Here is a 17,321-nt window from a genome sequence, read left to right on the forward strand (position 1 = left end):
ATCTCCCCGGACGGTAAATGATGTTGTGAGGCCTGTCTAGGAGATAGACGCTGGACGCCTCTGCATAACTGATCATTTTCATCTCTCATGCTGTCGAGATATCTGATCACTTCAGATGAACATACCTGCTGTTCGTCAGAAACGAGGCACCTTGGGTTGTAGCTGACCTCATAGTCCTGGAGGTAGGATGGTATATGCCTTGATCTCTTTGGCCGGTGTACGTCTCTGATATCTCTCTCATGTGGCCTGGACATATTGACTGAAATGGTTGCTTGTATCCGGCTCGAAGGACCAAATTTGTATTAATGACTGTATCTGGTTTGTATGTATATTAACAATCACTTCAGGGGTCAGGTCAGGACAACAATTATATATGTTCAGGTGAGTTGAGATAAATGGAGATAATATTCAGGTCCAGGATTTAACTTGAAATTGTCTTTAATTTGACTTGTCCATTAATATTAATCAGGTACAGGTCTCTACATGTAAATAGAAGTGAGTGTGGTATTCTATACAGAGATAATAAACAAATACAATTAGAAATACTGATCTACAAATAATCTCCTTATTACAAATTCAACTTAAAATGTCTATAATAAATAAACATCATTAAATGCTTGTCACGAGGCTAAGACCGAACAATAATGAACTGAAGATTTACAATATAAATGCACATACATTACTTATCATAGCTAAAATAATCTATTCAACATAAGGTATACATCACAAACTTTTTTATGGATGCATTTAATTAGCAAAAACATGAACTACGGACATGTACTGCGTCACATACAGGTTTACATATATCAATTAGGTAAAGCTAGTAGCTAGCTGACTTCCCCAAATTACTTAAAACACTTGACAAACCCAGAGAAAATTTATATATATCTTGGTCCTATACAACCTCGGTCTTTAACAACAAAAGATAAAGCAAAAATAATGCCACTCACATTCAATAGATGCACACTACCAATGAGACTGACCAAATGAAGACCGTTTCATGCCTCTCTGAACCACGTTTTTAGCATACGTTTGTTAGTTATACATTGGTGCTTTCGGGTAGCCACCTAGTGGCGGAAAAAATAATTACATACAAAACTAAACTACATGCATACTAAACTTTAAGCATGAGAACATGTAAATTAACAGTCTTTTGTACACCGTGACAAAGTCAAGGGCAAGGTGTGACCAGGGACGTTCAGGAAAAAGTAGGGGCATTAGTTTACCCGCGGGAAGAGTTCTGGGTGTTTTAGACTGGGCACAGACTGAACAATGCAATAAACTTATGAACATCCGCTCTTATGGATTCCTACCAATAACGTGCTAGGATAAGCTGTGTAGTGCTGTGTAAATGGAAGTTCTGTATCAGGATGCTTTAAAATGAGAGCTGTAGTCAAAGCACTTTTAAGACGATCAAATGTGGCTAGCGCCTGAGAGGACCAACCGTTGGGGACTACCTTTAAGTAAAGCCGTAAGTGGTGACGCAATAGAACTAAAGTTCCTGATAAATCTCCTATAAAAGTTTGCGAATCCTAAAAAACATTGAAGATCTTTAACATTTCTCAGGACTGGCCAGTTAACAACAGCATCCACTTTCTGTTCATCCATAACTATACCAGACGCACTTACCCCAGGAATGAAATGGTTTGCTGATGAATTCACATTTTTCACCCTTAACATAAAGATTATTCTCCTGAAGATGTTGAAGAATCTGACTGACATGAATTATATGAGCATTAATATCTTGGGAGTAAATCAAGATATCATTGATGTACGCTATAACAAACGTTCCTAACTTGTCCCTGAATATGTCATTGATAAATGACTGAAACACTGCCGAGGCGTTGGCTAGTCCATAACTCATAACCAAGTATTCATAATGACCCTTAGTGGTACCGAAAGCCGTTTTCCATTCATCACCCTCCCTAATCCGGATGAGATCATAAGCACTACAGAGATCTAATTTAATAAATATTGTAGCACCTCTTAATTGTTCTAATGCCACTGGAATGAATGGTAAAGGATATGCAAATGTTTTGGTAATGTCATTAAGCACACGATAGTCAATATATGGTCTTAATCCCCCATCTTTCTTTTTGACAAAAAAGAACTCAGATGCTACTGGGGACTTTGATGGACGTATAAACCCTTGGTTTAAAGCCTTTTCAAAATATTCTTCCATAGCTTTCTCCTCCTCTAAATTAAGAGGGTAGACACGTGATTTGGGCAAAGTAGCCCCCTCTATGAGTTCAATGGCACAGTCATACATTCTATGTGGAGGCAGCTTAGTAGCTTTGACCTTACTGAATAACTCTGAGTACTTAGAATATACCGAGGGGATTTGTATAGGAGAATCTGAATCAGGAGTCTCTACTGACGTGGAATGGGCAGATATTTGACCCAGGACCAGACAATTGTATCGATAAGAAGTTGGACCAGGAAGTAACCTCACGATGGCTTCATGATATAACAGGGTTGTGTGTTTCAAACCAAGGTAATCCTAAAATAATCTGAAAGTCTGTTTTGGGTAATACCAGGAAAGGTATCCACTCATAAAAACTGGTTTGGTCTCCTGAGAAATAGAATCTCCTCCAATGGGAAGACAATGGCGCGGACCTGGACATGCTTACACAAAAGATCCATCTTGATGTTCAACTGAGTGACGAGGGATTGGTGAATGAAATTTCCTTCAGCTCCAGAGTCAATCAGCGCTGTAATGACAAGAGAGGTTCCTTGGCAGTATACAGTGACTGGTATGAGAAAAGATTTTGACATCAACTCCTTTGTGGGTACACTCACCATGTTAGCGTGTGAAGACCTTTCCGGGTTTTGCGTCGAGCCTCGCTGCAGACATTTTTTTACAGCCACGCCTGATGTGATCAGACCAGTGGCGGATGCTGGTCTTTCAAGGAGGGGAAGCTCAATTTCAGCCTACAGCATAAAATGTGTCGGTTTATTTATACGTAAATTCTACCCTCCGTTCTTTTTCAAGAAAATGATCTGTGACCCTGTCGTACCAACAAGGCGTCTTTTCCAGGAACTTGACTAGTGTCCTCTTAATGGCCAGCAGAGCTAGGCTGCTTAAACAGCCTTGGCCCATATGAAGTGTGTCCGCCTTTGAGTGCTTTGTGATGGTGGAGGGGCTCTGCAGCACCTGCTGGACAGTAACTGCGATAGGAGTCAGAAAGAGTGATAGAAGTCAGTCTCCAAACACAAGCAGCTACAAAAAACCCCACCAGAAATAGAAGCTCGATAGTCGTTTTTAACAAAGAAAATGCCGCTAAGAGGTTTAAGAAAGTCCAACTCAGAACAGAATGAAAATGTAATGCTCCCATGGATCTTTACACCAAAGGATTGCTGATTCGCTCATTTCGCTGCCAATCAAAAAGGGATTCAGCCTTTCATCATGCAGAAGCTGAGCATCCGGGCCAGCCGAGGCCAGCCCACTGTCCCATAGACCCCTAGAGACGCTGAGTGTCCGATGGGCAGGACAAAGCCCAGCATTTTTTCCAATGATTCGTCTCATTTTGCTGCACTTCGCTATTGAACTCCGTGGACGCTTAGCGTCCTCACTGTTTAAAGCACTGTGAAACTGCGGGAATGATTGAGAGGAAAGCCGCGTCTTTACTAGTGATAAGAAGCTGATTCTGAACAAAAGTTGAGCGCGTTGTAGTGCATATTTATTCAATCACATTCAATGTCGCTCCTCTTGCGAAAGTCTCAGAACATCACACTGCATAGGCTCCGGAGGGAAGAGTGAAGAACTGGGGTTCTTCACCGGGTGATAAGAAAAACCAGGAATGGATTGACGTTCGACAGCATTATGTCCTCGACCCGAAGTATTGGGCCGCTTCTGAAGAAGTTGGTGTAGGCAGATTGATAAGGAGATTAGCTGATCAAGAGATAGCTCATTTGCATGATCGAAAACCTCATGGAGTGTAGTAACAAACTCGTAATGTAGTAACAAGTACGTTTTATTGACTATATTGTCCCAAACTGAGGTGGCCCACTCAAGTGCTTTGCCCGAAAGACGGGAAACCAGAAAAGCTATTTTTGCCTGATCATTACTGGGAGGTGAATTCTCAAAAAATATGGAACATTGTAGCAGAAATCCGATACATTTAGCCGGGTTACCCTCATAAATTTCAGGTTTACTAACAGGATAGCATGAAGAAACGTTAGCAGAAACTGTGGGTGGATCAGGGTTAGAGCTAGGAGCTGGAAAACAGGCTGTCAGGGCATTCAAACTCTCCAACACTTGCGAAAGTTGGAGCTGTTGACTCTGTTGTTGTTGAGCGAAGAAGTTGACCTATTGAGTCACCCTGGCTAACATTTGCTGGTGTTGACCTAGCATCTGGCTCTAACTGGTTATAGCCATTCTTACGGCGTCTGTGTCCGCTGTCTGCATGGTGCAGTGGAGTATTCTGTCACAAACAGACAGAGAGCTGACACTTGCGGATCACAAAAAGAGTTTATTAACACGAGTCCAAAAGCGAAGTCAAAAAACCAGCAAGGATCCAACTCAGAGAGCAGATAGTTTATTTAAGGGGCCAAAATGTGTGCATGATTAGAATTCAGGTGAATGGGACTGGTGTGGAGTCATGTGAACTTCTGGGGCATTCTGGGATATGGAGTCCTGAGAAGCGGGCATGACAATTACTGCGTTACTTCTGTAGGACTCATTCGGATAGATCTGTGAAATGTGCAGTTGTATGAGTCCACCAGCTCTCCCAACACATCCAAATACCTGTATGTGTTTAGCCCCGTAAAATATCTAAACATACGACCGCGGAGCATTCTGTTAAAGGAACGCTATCACAGAAGATATTTTTTTAAAAGCTTCTGTTACTTTCTGCGCCGATTTATTACACAAAGCTTTCACCCATACATATTTGGAAAACACATCTATACATGTCAGAATAAACTTTTTACCACTGTTACACTTTGCAATGTTGCTTAAATCCACCAGATCAATTTGCCTTTGAGCATCCTTCTCCGGAATCAGAACAATGTTTCTTCTAAAATTAATTATTCTAGGCTTATGTAAAGTATAGTTGTCAGAACTTTGAAAAAAAGATTCAGTCGCATTTTCAGGCAATCCCAATTGCCCCCTATATTTTACTCCACACAGTTAAAGCATATTCTGTGAAATGAGATGAAAAACACAACTTTTGAGGTTTTTATATATGTTTTTATTTTTTTTAGGGTTTTTTGGGGTTTTTATTATTTATTTTTGTAAACGTTTTATGATTTTAATGTTTTTTTTGGTTGTTAGTCACAAATACACAGGGATGGTTAGTGTCCGTAATAATCATACAATATATTGGTTAAATGCTTTTTCCTTAAAACGTATACTGTTGAAAATGTAAAATACAAAAATCATTCAAAGATTAAAATACATGTATATATACATATATATGTTTTTAAAATACATACATAATTGAATGACATGTTACATAAAACTAAAGTCAAACATGCGATATATGATTATACATATAACTAAATATGTATGTTTAAAAATATAAAATACAAGATACAAATGATGACTAAATATATGTTTTTAAAATAACTGAATGACTACAATTAAAACTAATACAGGTTTTATAAAATAATTGACATATAAGTTGTTTTTAATTAACAAATACCAAAATTAATTAATACACAAAGAAAAACATTTATGTAATTAATATATAAAATGAGTCAACATGTAAATAATCAAGATTACATATTATTATTCAGCATAACATCAGTAACCCTCTCTCTTCTGTTTCACCCGTCAGTCTTTCATCAGTATTTCGCAGACCTCCTCGACAACCTTTTCACAATTCTTGGCAGAGTCATCCATGTATTGATACAAAACCTCCGAGGGATCTTTGTCGAAGTACTCGGACAAAGGATTATAATTGCTCAAATCTTCTTGCAATTGATTGCAAATGCTTTTCATCACACTAATCACAAAATGAGAGTTGGTCTGTAACTCCAAACTCCTGGAGGAAAGCGTCGCAAATAACGACCTCACAGTCATCCAGAACGTTCATCAATTTTTTTTAACACTTCCAGAAAATGCACTGGAATGCCTCCAACACACGTGTGCTCCTTCTGTGAGGGGTGATCAATTTCACACCCACCAAACTCTTTCTCATTCCAGGACTGAATCATTAAAACAAGTAAGCGAGCCCACATTATGACATTTCTGTCTTATTGCTTCCTTGAGATTTAACATCCACAGGTGAATCTGATTGTTTTTCAGTTCCACGGGTGAAGTAGATCCCAGTTGGTTTTTAATTTCTGCATTATCCTGATATTCCGGGCTCTGATGCTTTTTTTCATCATTAGAATCCAGCCTTTCTGCATTATTTTCGTCATCTGAATCCAAAGAACTCGCAGACGTCTCAGCCTCAGAAGATGTCCAATTCAACGCCTCCGTGCTTTTCAAGAAACACCAATCGAATAAACTGTCTCCATCTTCATCATCTTCCTCCTCCTCAACAGTCGGAGACCCCGGGCAGCTAGCCATCCTATTCTGGTATGTCACTCTCAGAGAAGGTGATAAACGGGCCCATTTGTTATCTTAATTCGCAACAGGTGTAAAGACACTTAGCTTGACTGAAACAGGTTTCACATCCACACTGATCGCTAGCTGGAGACAAAGAGAGAAAATTGTTGAAAGGCTTAGAAGGGTCATACATGTTTACACTGACATATGCAGTTAAATATAAAGAATAAAATGGTTTCCACATCTTACATATAAAATAAACCATGGAACATGATTAAGGTAAAAATCATTTTACTTACAAGAAAAAATATGACTGATTATGTCATATAATTCCAGAACTTCGGTTTCCAAAAGAGTTCCTTTGATCATAGCATCTTCCTCCTGTCCTGCAGGTGCAACAAAGTATACCCATTCATCCTCTTCATTCTCAAACATGCTTTCATCGCGCAGGACCCGTACGGTAGTTGTCATCAATTGGATTTTGTAGGTGAATTCAGCATCAATATTGTGGGAAATAAACAGAGTTATTCGTTGTCTTTGAAAGGGGGTTCCAACCTTCAAACCCAGCATACCCCCTTTCCTCACATTCACCAAAACACTCGAATCATGGACGGTACCTCTCACGTTTCGGGTCTGAAGGAGCATGGAATATATTTCTCATATAACATTCTTGGTTGGGAAGGGTTTGGTTCATCATGTAGAACTCTCGGTAAGGAACACCCTCTCCAGATCCTTGTCTTTGTTGATATTAGAAAAATCATACTTGCGAAAAACGATGTAACATTCTCCCTGTTTGGTGATTTTTGGAGAAATCATCAACCAACATTTTGTACCATATTCCTTCATCTGACTTTGTTTGAACAATTGGTCAGTGTGTATATATCTTTTTTATTACACCCACTTCTGTATCTGCGATAACAGAAGGCCAGTAAATCCGGGGGATATCACACTTGTCAAATATCTTCCGTGCGTCTAATATTTCAGCCTCCGTGGGTTGTAGAGCCTTTATACCCAAATATTATTTTATCCGTTTAGGCCACACAGAAAGCGGCACTTTGTTGTGATGCAAGTTATTTAGAACGCTCTCTTGGTATTTCTCCATAGTAAAATATCCAGCGGTTAATTCCGTTTCGTCTTTGGAAAATTATATCCAAGTGAAGAGGTTCTCCAGTACTCCTTAAACGCGAGTGTCTGTCCTTCTCCTCCGCACTAAGAACCCGCAAAAAGCCGGGCTTTTTAAAGGGAGAGTTAGTGGGTTTTCCACTATCCCCTTCTTTCATTCTGTCAAAAACTGTCCCACACATGTGAGATGATGTCACATAAAAATTGCTAAAATGCCATTCATACCAGCATTTTCTACTACCACTATGATGTCACATAAACATTTCTTAAATTCTGTTCATACCATCATTTTCTAATATTATGATGATGTCACATAAAATACCTTACATGCTCATGACCTCACTTGTTTGAGGGAGGGAGGGGGGACTCCTTACCCCAAAATGTTCAGCCTTTTCTCAACACCTGTTGCGCTGTCACATACAAGTAAACCCCCAACCCTACCGATAACAGCGCAAATATGTCTTTACCAAGAATGTGTTGGATTTTCAGTTTCTTATTTTACATTTCTTTAAGTTGTATTCCCAATAATATCAGTATCAATAATCAGACTTTGTCTGAAAAAAAAACAAAAAAAACAATTACAACATATGTTTTAAACAACTCTAAAGAAAAAACATGGGCCGACTGTAACACTATTACATTTAAGATTACATTGTGTGCAAAATACACCCCCAAAAGGACAACTCTCATACAAATATGAACATCTCATACACAACGTACAATATCATGGGAAAAATTCCATATGTTCCTAAGAATACACACCCACCGTGCGACTTCATGGGAAAAAAATTCCATACATTCCTAACATATCTACATTGAGTCATCTGGTGATGATGTCATCTGGAAAAAAAAATCCCACCAACAATCATTTTGACATAAAGTGGTGCCATATATGATTTTTGTGACATCAAATTAAGAGTGAACTCAAAACAGGCTAAATCTGCAGCCTACTTCCATAGTTGGACTCTAGAATTGAACAGTATGTTGTGAACAATTTTAACTGTGTGCATTAAAACTCTAATTTAAAAGGAGGAAATTGTTTTCAGTGACAATGGCATTTTAAGCCAAATTTGAAATGAAAGCATTTAGTTGTGAAAAATCACAAAATCCATAGTGTTTTGCACACAGGGGGAGCACATTTTATATCATATTTGTGGTTCTGAAATAGTTGTTTTGTTACTTGAATTATTAATTAATTTGTACAGCCATCACAACCTCATTACTAGTGGTGTAATAGAGCACCCTCCACATTTCGGGATGCACGTAAACTGAGGATTAATTGCAAAAGTTTAACCCTAACTTCGTGGAACAGTGTTTTTGTGCCAGGGTTCATTTTTCTTAACGCAGAGGCTTGGTGAAAACATATACAAAGTGGGCTGGGAGTGATTCACGTGAACAGAGCATGTAGTTAAAACCATTATAGATTGTAAACTTTGTGCCATGGGCGATGGCGCTATCGAGCACGGCACTCACTGTGACAGTAAATCCACCTCAGAGCACCGGGCTCCACTACGGTAACGAAAGAATATGAAACGGAGCAGTCTCTCCTCTTAGCTGCTACTTCATAAACAGAACACGTCAAAATAAAAAATCACTAATACAAACGAAGTTGTAACACAAAATATTGCAGCGTGAGCCCCTTTCACTTTTCTGGTTTGTTTGGGACTGTCTTTGGGGTGGTTTGATGCATGTTCACTGTAACATTGGGGAGCATGTGTGCACTTACATTAACAAAGCACCTGTTAGTTTCGCTTGACATTACATGACTACACTTAGGTTCCCCAGGTATCAGCGTGGGGTTAGGAACATTCTTTGACGCTCGCTACAAAATGTTTTATATTTTACACGGGTCTCCTTTTTTCTATTTTGGTGTTCTGTGACCTGATCCGAACCAGGAGTTTTGTAATCCGTTACACCATTTCCCATTACTATTATCATTAAAAATCTTGTAAGGCAAAAACTTTATCAAGGAAACACAGCTTAAATAACATTTGAATTTACAATACAGATATTTCAATTAGATATTACTGCATAACAGATATTTCAAACTGAAATTGCCTCCAAATACAAAAAGCCAAAAATTAAGAACCATGTCGATGTTAAGCTTAATCTATTAATTTCCATATGTGAACATTTATTTCCTTTTCACATATCTGATAAAAAAAAAAGATTATATGGTTAAAAAAAGTTCTGAATTGTCATAAATAGTCCATAAAATCAACTGATTGTAACATATTTGCTTGTAAACCAAAACCATTGAGCCATTGATTATAGTTTGGGAAGAGATTAATGTATAATCAATAATATAATCAACTTCAATACATGACTGGTGGGGGCACAATGTCAACATCTTTTGGGGTGAACGGTGAGGGAAGCACTATTCCAAACTTGTCCCTTACAAGTTCAGTAATTTCTTCATCTGTGAGGTCTGTTTTGGTTTTTACAGGCTGTCCCCCCTCAGCTGATAAGCTGGTGATAATCAGTTTGTGGCCTATGATGGTAATTCTTCCATTTGGTAAGAGCAGGGAGCAAAGGGATTTGCAGAATAAGGTGGAGCTGATGGAACTCTGGTGGTAATCACACATGGCTCTGAAATCGTCCCTCTTACATGGGGTGAGGGTGAATTTGTACAATACATTCCATGCTATGTCCTCTTTTGTGATCTTTACACAGTCATTGTCCAAGAGTGCTTCCAGAAAGATGAGATTATCCTCAGTACGAATGCGATACACTCCATGGCTCTGTTTTTGAGGTTCATCCGTCTCTAGAGAAAGTGGAAGCTGAAACCCTGACCCAAAGCCCACATCACAGAGCCATCTGTGCCCATTGAGGTTCACCAACATGATAAAGTGGTCAAATGGTGGGCCATAGGCCTTGGTAAAGTGGTTCTTCACCTGAGCTGAAAGAATATGTACATCAAACCCCAGCTGGCTCAAAAGCCAAGAGAAAAGGCCATTGTTTTCAAAGCAAACGCCCCCTCTCCTTTTTAAAACTATTTTCTCATACAGTAGAGGAAGGTCAAGGTGGACCTTTTCCCCAATGTGAATGGACAGGTTCTCAAAAGGAACCGTGAACAAGTGCTGGAGGTGCAGAAGTCTCAAAGTCGCCAGATTTGGAGAACAGGGAAAAGAGCAGCCAATACGAGTTAAAATATTTCTCAATATCCATTCTTCTGAAGAGAAACCGGCAAAAAATAAAAAAATAAAAAAATAGACCGAATAGTTTTATATCCTCCGAACTTTAGATTTTACTGGAAAAAGAAAAAAAAACGCTCTGCTTCAGGCTAACGACACAACCTTTGCCTGCGAAAACGCTAACATATAACACAACGAAAAAAATAAAGCGCCGAATGAGAGTTAAATCAATTTAATCTGAGGCTAATCGGCAAACCGATCAGTTCGTAAGACGACACGACAGTATTGTGGTGTTTTAGCAAGAGTGGCTGAGTCGGTAAACCCCCACAACTTTTGTCCTTATGTGTGTAAGTGTCCGTTTGTTTTGGTATACTTTCCGGCACGTTGTCCTAATGAAGATAAAACAATAAATTATATTGCGAATGGAAAAGTGCTGAAATGTGCCATTTTGTCTAGAATTCTGTTTAATCACCGGTAGGAAATATGGTTTATATATATGTATATATATATATATATATATATATATATATATATATATATATATATATATATATATATATATATATATATATATATAATGTGTGTGTGTGTGTGTTTTACATGAGTACAAATTACACATTCCCCAATAACAACAATCTCACAAACTTTACAAGCATCGATTTATAAATATATAGAATTTCTGCGTCGCGTTGGGTAACAGAGAACCATCCCTATGAACTGTGTCATATGACCCAGTCTGAGATGTGAGAATTCTGTTTAAATCAGACTGGACTTATGACCAAAGAGACCACCGCTGCTGACCACCTCTAACAGCTGTCCTGTGTGAGCTGGGAACATTTACAGGGGTCAAGTTTAGAGAAAAACGCCTGGTTATCTGCAAAAAGAAAACGAAAGTGATGGAGAGAGCGATCAGTAAACAGCCAGAAGGTGGAGCTATTATAAAGTTAAAGCAACGGCTGTAGACAACAGTGTTGTAAACGAGAAAATGCACTGAACTATAATGTTACAGTATACCTTCTTTAAGCGCTGAAGAGTTACTGGTGCCCACAATCTTCCACTCATTTACATACCTGTATAAATCAAATAGCTGAATGTTAGCAGCTGAATTGAAAGTTTAGTGGGTGGAAATCACTAATTCAAAGAGAATCACTAATACAAACTCTAATACATGTGAGAGTGAGGAAATAAAAAAATGGAGGCTCACATACAGGCCCCTGCAGTATACATATTTCAAGCTTATTCATTTATTTTGTATGTGAAAATTAATAATAGCTGAATTACTCCTCAAAGTTGAGTGCATTGGTCCATTCAATCAGCTCATCCACCTCCCAATCCAGAATAGTGTCAGGCCCGTGCTCCTGGACCGTCCTCATCATGCCCTGAGCTGAGTGCTCCACCAGCTCTGCGGTTTCTCTCTGATCTGTGCAAGCATAAAGAGCTCCATCTTCATACCTGCACACAGGAGAAAGTGTGTCAACTTTGCATAAACATCCAATAAAATTATCCCTAAAATTATTTTGGTCAAACAGTGGAGGAATGCAATTTAGATTTTTTTATTCTAAAAATTATTATAGATTCTAAAAATTACAAAATCAATGTTTTTAAATTGTCACATTTAGGTTGCTGCAGTGGTGTATTCTATATTACAGTAAACATATCCAGTCCAGATATGCCATTTCTGACACAACCTTCCTCTAGGTACACTTACATTTTTTTCATCCACTCAATTTTGCGCGTCTTCTTTTTTCGCTCAACATCTTGCTGTCTGCGGATTTTGCAGTGATGGAATTCAAACTTTTTGTTATGGGTGTTTTGAAAGATGGGGTCTCCAAAAAGGCAAACCTTTTAATAGAAATAATGAAGTTATTTACACAGATAATTAAAAAATATATTTAACCTTTATTTCACAAGGCAAGTCATTAAGAACATCTTAGTTACAATGGCAGCCTGGCAAAAGGCAAAGCTTTTTTTTTTAATGACACATAAAAAGCTGTATACAACAAAAACAGCAGAAAGCAAAAACAAGAGAATCCAACTAACAGAATAAATGACATCCACTACTATGAAGATGACTAATTATATCAGTGAGTATCTATGTAACAATTACTTTTATCAGCTAAAAGAGCAGTAACAGAATTCCTAAAAGCTGACTTTGAAATAAAGTTGACCAATCTTAGTGTTTTCTGAAGCAAGTTCCAGTCCTTGGCTGCAGCTGACTAAAAAGGGGACAGATCCAAAACTGTATTTGTTTTCGGGACTCTCAGCGTGATAAGCTGGGCAAAACAAGTGTTATAACTAGAGGACAGAGATTGCAACAACTGACACAGATAAGAAGGAGATAGGCCAAGAAAGGTTTTGTAAATCAGCATGTACCAAGGAATAATACGACGGGTGTGCAATGATGGCTAATTTATTGAAGCGTAATAAGGTGATTCAATATGCAGTGGTCATTCATCATTGGTTATGCAGGGTTTGGTGAGGATTAATGAATGGTACTACTGCTCTCCATGCGGCAGAGATGATTTCCTGTTCTGGCAAAACACCTTGCTATACTGGTAAGAGACCTCAATCAATATGCCTAACTGTGATATAAATGGGAAAAAAAGGCATATAAAATGTTAATACATTAACATATATATGTATCATAATACATATACACACCTTTCCAGACAGCAGCCTCCAACCATTATTCTCCACCCGTTTGTACCAGCCAGTGTGGTCATCATGGACCACAGGCTGACCATTATGGATTTGCATAGGGACCAGATGTTTCTGTCCAGCATGGGTGTAGTCTTTCGGGCTGCTAGCACACAGGTCCACAATTGGACGGTGGGTGAAGATCTTATAGTAGACGTTTGGAGGAAAGGTTGTCTTGAGTGGGAGAATGATGATCAGTTAAAGAGGAGATAGTATCAATAGGGCTAAACCTACTCAGTGTCACCTTCTCAAAATAAACAACGGATAAGACTGCAACGACCACACATTAAGAACAGCAAGTGAGTGTGTCATTATTGGTGAAAACCAGTTACTTACACCACCCAGTCTGAAGCGTACATAGACACCTGAGGCAGCATCCAGCATTTCAGCCTACAGCAAAACACACTCACTCATAGTAATGCTTATTTACTGACTGCATATAATCAGAATATATATAATAATATGTTAATTTATATAGGGCCTTTCTCAAACTCAAGGACACTTTCCATAGTGTAAGCAGGAGAAAAATAATATAATAATAATAATAATTTACATGATAACAATAAAGACAAAGGCCAGACAGCAGATTAGTCAAGGTAACAAAGAGTGAAAATGCTGAGAGAAAAGATTTAAAAGAGGAAGACGAGGGACAAATATGGAGAGACTGTGGCATGGTATTCCACAATTTAGGAATTACCTCTCTGGGGTTAACATATTTTAGCAGGTTTCGAGGATCACCATGGCTACCAAAGTTCACCAGGTCCTTGAAGTATTTGAAAACAGCTATGTTCTACAGAGTGAAGCAGAAATACACACTGGTTTGTGTACAATTGATATTCAATAGATATATATGACTGAATTGTAAATGAATCTGGTCAAAATAGTTATAATAAAATTCCAGTTAGTCACTAACAACATGCTTCCTCCACAGTCTCTGGATGATTCTTGCTGCCTGGTCATACACTCTCTCCTGTGGTGTCTCCTGGCTGTCATTTTCATCCTGGGCCACAACCTCAGAGGGCGAGGAATCAGGGGTCCTGTGGTGTACATACAAGCATCTGTAACCATTACTCACCTTATCATGTTGTAAACAGTTTAGAGGGAAATTAATGGGATTATAGGTAGAATTATACACAAAGCTCCATTTCGGAGTCAATTTGCATATAGTTGCTGTCCAAAGACAAACACGTATCTCTAAAATATTAACTTTATAGAAGGGAAAAAAACTTCTTAAATTTTAATGTAAAAGATTTTATTCCAAATACAGCTGGTGTGTGCAAATGATTAAGTAAATTAAAAATAAACAAAAATGGAGATACGTGTTTTTATATGGAAAGTGATGGTATATGTTCATCACATTTACTTGGAATGCGTCAAGTTTGTGGCCCATTGAAAAGAAAACACCTGATTTTACAGACTGTTAGGATTTGTTTAGTTAGGATTTCTGTTTAGCTCACACTGAGCTAATGTCCCACCCCACTGGAATAATAGTAGCCACCCACTCATCATCCAGCCTTCACTGTGTTACCATCACAGCCACATGTTCACATTCCAGACTCTGACAGACGGGACTGTGTAAACAGAGCTGTAATCTCACATTACAAGTCTGAGTGACTAATTCAGCAAACTGTTTTCATCAAAGTTAGCAGGCCATGTGGGTTTCTCTGACCAAATTCTGTCCTCACTAGATTAACTAAAAGACTGAATGAGTCAACATGGCTGTAACTTTCAAAGTAAAAGATTGGTGCTGTTTTACTGTAGATCGCTGTTCAAAAGGCTACTTTACAATTATATGAGACTTTTATTACAAGTGACACAAATCAAAACTGCATGAAAATCTTATTCCAACAAGATTTAATTGTCATAAAAGCTGCAGTCAATTACACTCTAGAATGTTTTATGACAGCTGCCATTAGAATAAGTCTTTACACATGTTTGTTATTAAATTTTATATAAACATCAGCATTGTTTTAGGTTCTTCAGTTGTCAAAAACACTATAAATCTCTTATCAACCTGGTTACAAACTATTAACTCATGGGTAAAAACTTGTATTTCAACCAATAATCTCTTCATGCTAAAACTGGTGAGATTATCTTATTACTGAGATGACACAGCTCATAACTGAGTTAATGTTATTGCTTGTACGCACCTGTCAAATAGGTATGGGAACTTAACCTTTTCGTTTTTCATGTCTTTATCTGCACATCAATGGCAGCAGAGAACAAATAACAACAGAATGTGAACGTAAATAAATAATTCCACATTTTATTGCATCATATAAGCAGCAGGCTGCAATGAGCATTCCATATATTAGCATTTAGAAAAAACAGCACGTACAAAATATTCTCTATCAAACAGATTAATTCAATTAACTAAGCTATGAGGAATATACAATTTACATATTAAATTATTCAATTTAAGACATGTTTCTATTTATTGCACAACCATTAATTCTGTAGAAAATACATCAGTACAGTCTAAATAGAGCTTAGGATAGGCTTCAGTACAAACAGATAGAAAAATACAAAATCTCACTACCTGCACCATCATCAACAGTCAGTTGTCAAGCTGTGAAGTCTAAGCCCTTTTCCATGCAAATAAAGCACACAAAATATCCATTAACCCCAGTAATTGCAATGTTTTCAGTTTTACATATCTGTCCAATCCTGTTTGCACTCTTGCTCTGGGCCAGATTAATGAAAGTGAATGAATGTTACCAGAGCAACACAAACAAACTTTGTAACCATGGTTCAGATGCCCAGGGTGTTACTGAAGACTGTAAACAAAAAAAAACAAAAAAACAACACCTATACATTTAATGTACATGTACTGTACATTACTTTTTTCCTCAGGAACAAACTGAGAAAATTACATTCATGCAGCTGTTACTATGCATTGAACTATATTGAGCTGTTAGCTGTACAGACCTGTCCACCACTCCCTCCCCCACAGCGTGAGCCCAATAGCATTTGAAAGGGTGTGTTGCTTAAGTCTTTCATAGTGAAGTTTAAGCTACTGATATGACAAGCCATAATAAGCTGTTATTTATTACAACTGTGTTATTAGAAGACACGCTTCTGAGTCGCAATGGAGTATCATCTACCTTCATTAGCTAGTCTAATAAAAGAATAAATACATGAAAATGATTATTGACAAAGTAAGGAATGTGAAAATAATAATAATCATAAATCTTATTCTCAAAACATGAACATATATACGTGTTGGTTTTTGTGACATCAAATTAAGAGTGAACTCATAACAGGCTAAATCTGCAGCCTACTTCCATAGTTGGACTCTAGAATTGAACAGTATGTTGTGAACAATTTTAACTGTGTACATTAAAACTCTAATTTAAAATGAGGAAACTGTTTTCAGTGACAATGGCATTTTAAGCCAAATTTGAAATTAAAGCGTTTAGTTGTGAAAAATCACAAAATCCATAGTGTTTTGCACACAGGGGGAGCAAATTTTTATATCATTTTTGTGGTTCTGAAATAGTTGTTTTGTTACTTTGAATTATTAATTAATTTGTACAGCCATCACAACCTCATTACTAGTGGTGTAATAGATCACCCTCCACATTTCGGGACGCACGTAAACTGCGGATTAATTGCAAAAGTTTAACCCTAACTGCGTGGAATAGGGTTTTTGTGCCACGGTTCCTTTCTCTTAACGCAGAGGCATATACAAACTGGGCTGGGAGTGATTCACGTGAACAGAGCACGTAGTTAAAACCATTATAGATTGTAAACTTTGTGCCACGGGCGATGGCGCTATCGAGCACGGCACTCACTGTGACAGTAAATCCACCTCAGAGCACCGGGCTCCACTACGGTAACGAAAGAAAATTAAATGGAGCAGTCGCTCCTCT

The 17,321-nt window shown here is 38.0% G+C and overlaps 1 protein-coding gene and 1 pseudogene across 1 annotated transcript; both read right to left on the reverse strand.

Annotated features, from left to right (window-relative positions):
* Window positions 1–9,697: 9,697 nt before the first annotated feature.
* LOC136666278 (arylamine N-acetyltransferase, pineal gland isozyme NAT-3-like) lies at window positions 9,698–10,786 on the reverse strand (annotated as a pseudogene).
* A 651-nt stretch (window positions 10,787–11,437) lies between these two features.
* LOC136687096 (protein MFI-like) lies at window positions 11,438–16,119 on the reverse strand. The gene is made up of 10 exons (XM_066661379.1): window positions 15,989–16,119; window positions 15,600–15,648; window positions 14,363–14,486; window positions 14,147–14,239; window positions 13,786–13,839; window positions 13,414–13,623; window positions 12,461–12,594; window positions 12,034–12,204; window positions 11,767–11,822; window positions 11,438–11,626 (listed from the first exon to the last, which is right to left on the reverse strand). The coding sequence occupies exons 2-10, from the start codon at window positions 15,638–15,640 to the stop codon at window positions 11,559–11,561; spliced, it is 951 nt and encodes a 316-aa protein (XP_066517476.1). The 5' UTR covers window positions 15,641–15,648; window positions 15,989–16,119; the 3' UTR covers window positions 11,438–11,558.
* Window positions 16,120–17,321: the final 1,202 nt, after the last annotated feature.

This window comes from Hoplias malabaricus, chromosome 1 (genome assembly GCF_029633855.1).
Source record: "Hoplias malabaricus isolate fHopMal1 chromosome 1, fHopMal1.hap1, whole genome shotgun sequence".
In the NCBI taxonomy this organism is placed as follows: Eukaryota; Metazoa; Chordata; class Actinopteri; order Characiformes; family Erythrinidae; genus Hoplias; species Hoplias malabaricus.

Bases quoted from the DNA above. Each gene is read 5' to 3' on its own strand.
- LOC136687096 (XM_066661379.1), bottom strand. From the start codon at position 15,640: ATGAAAAACGAAAAGGTTAAGTTCCCATACCTATTTGACAG. The intron at 12,595-13,413 runs GTGTGTATATGT...TTCTATTAAAAG, and splicing joins GGAGGCTGCTGTCTGGAAAG to GTTTGCCTTTTTGGAGACCC. The intron at 12,205-12,460 runs GTAAGTGTACCT...TCCTGTGTGCAG, and splicing joins ATTGAGTGGATGAAAAAAAT to GTATGAAGATGGAGCTCTTT.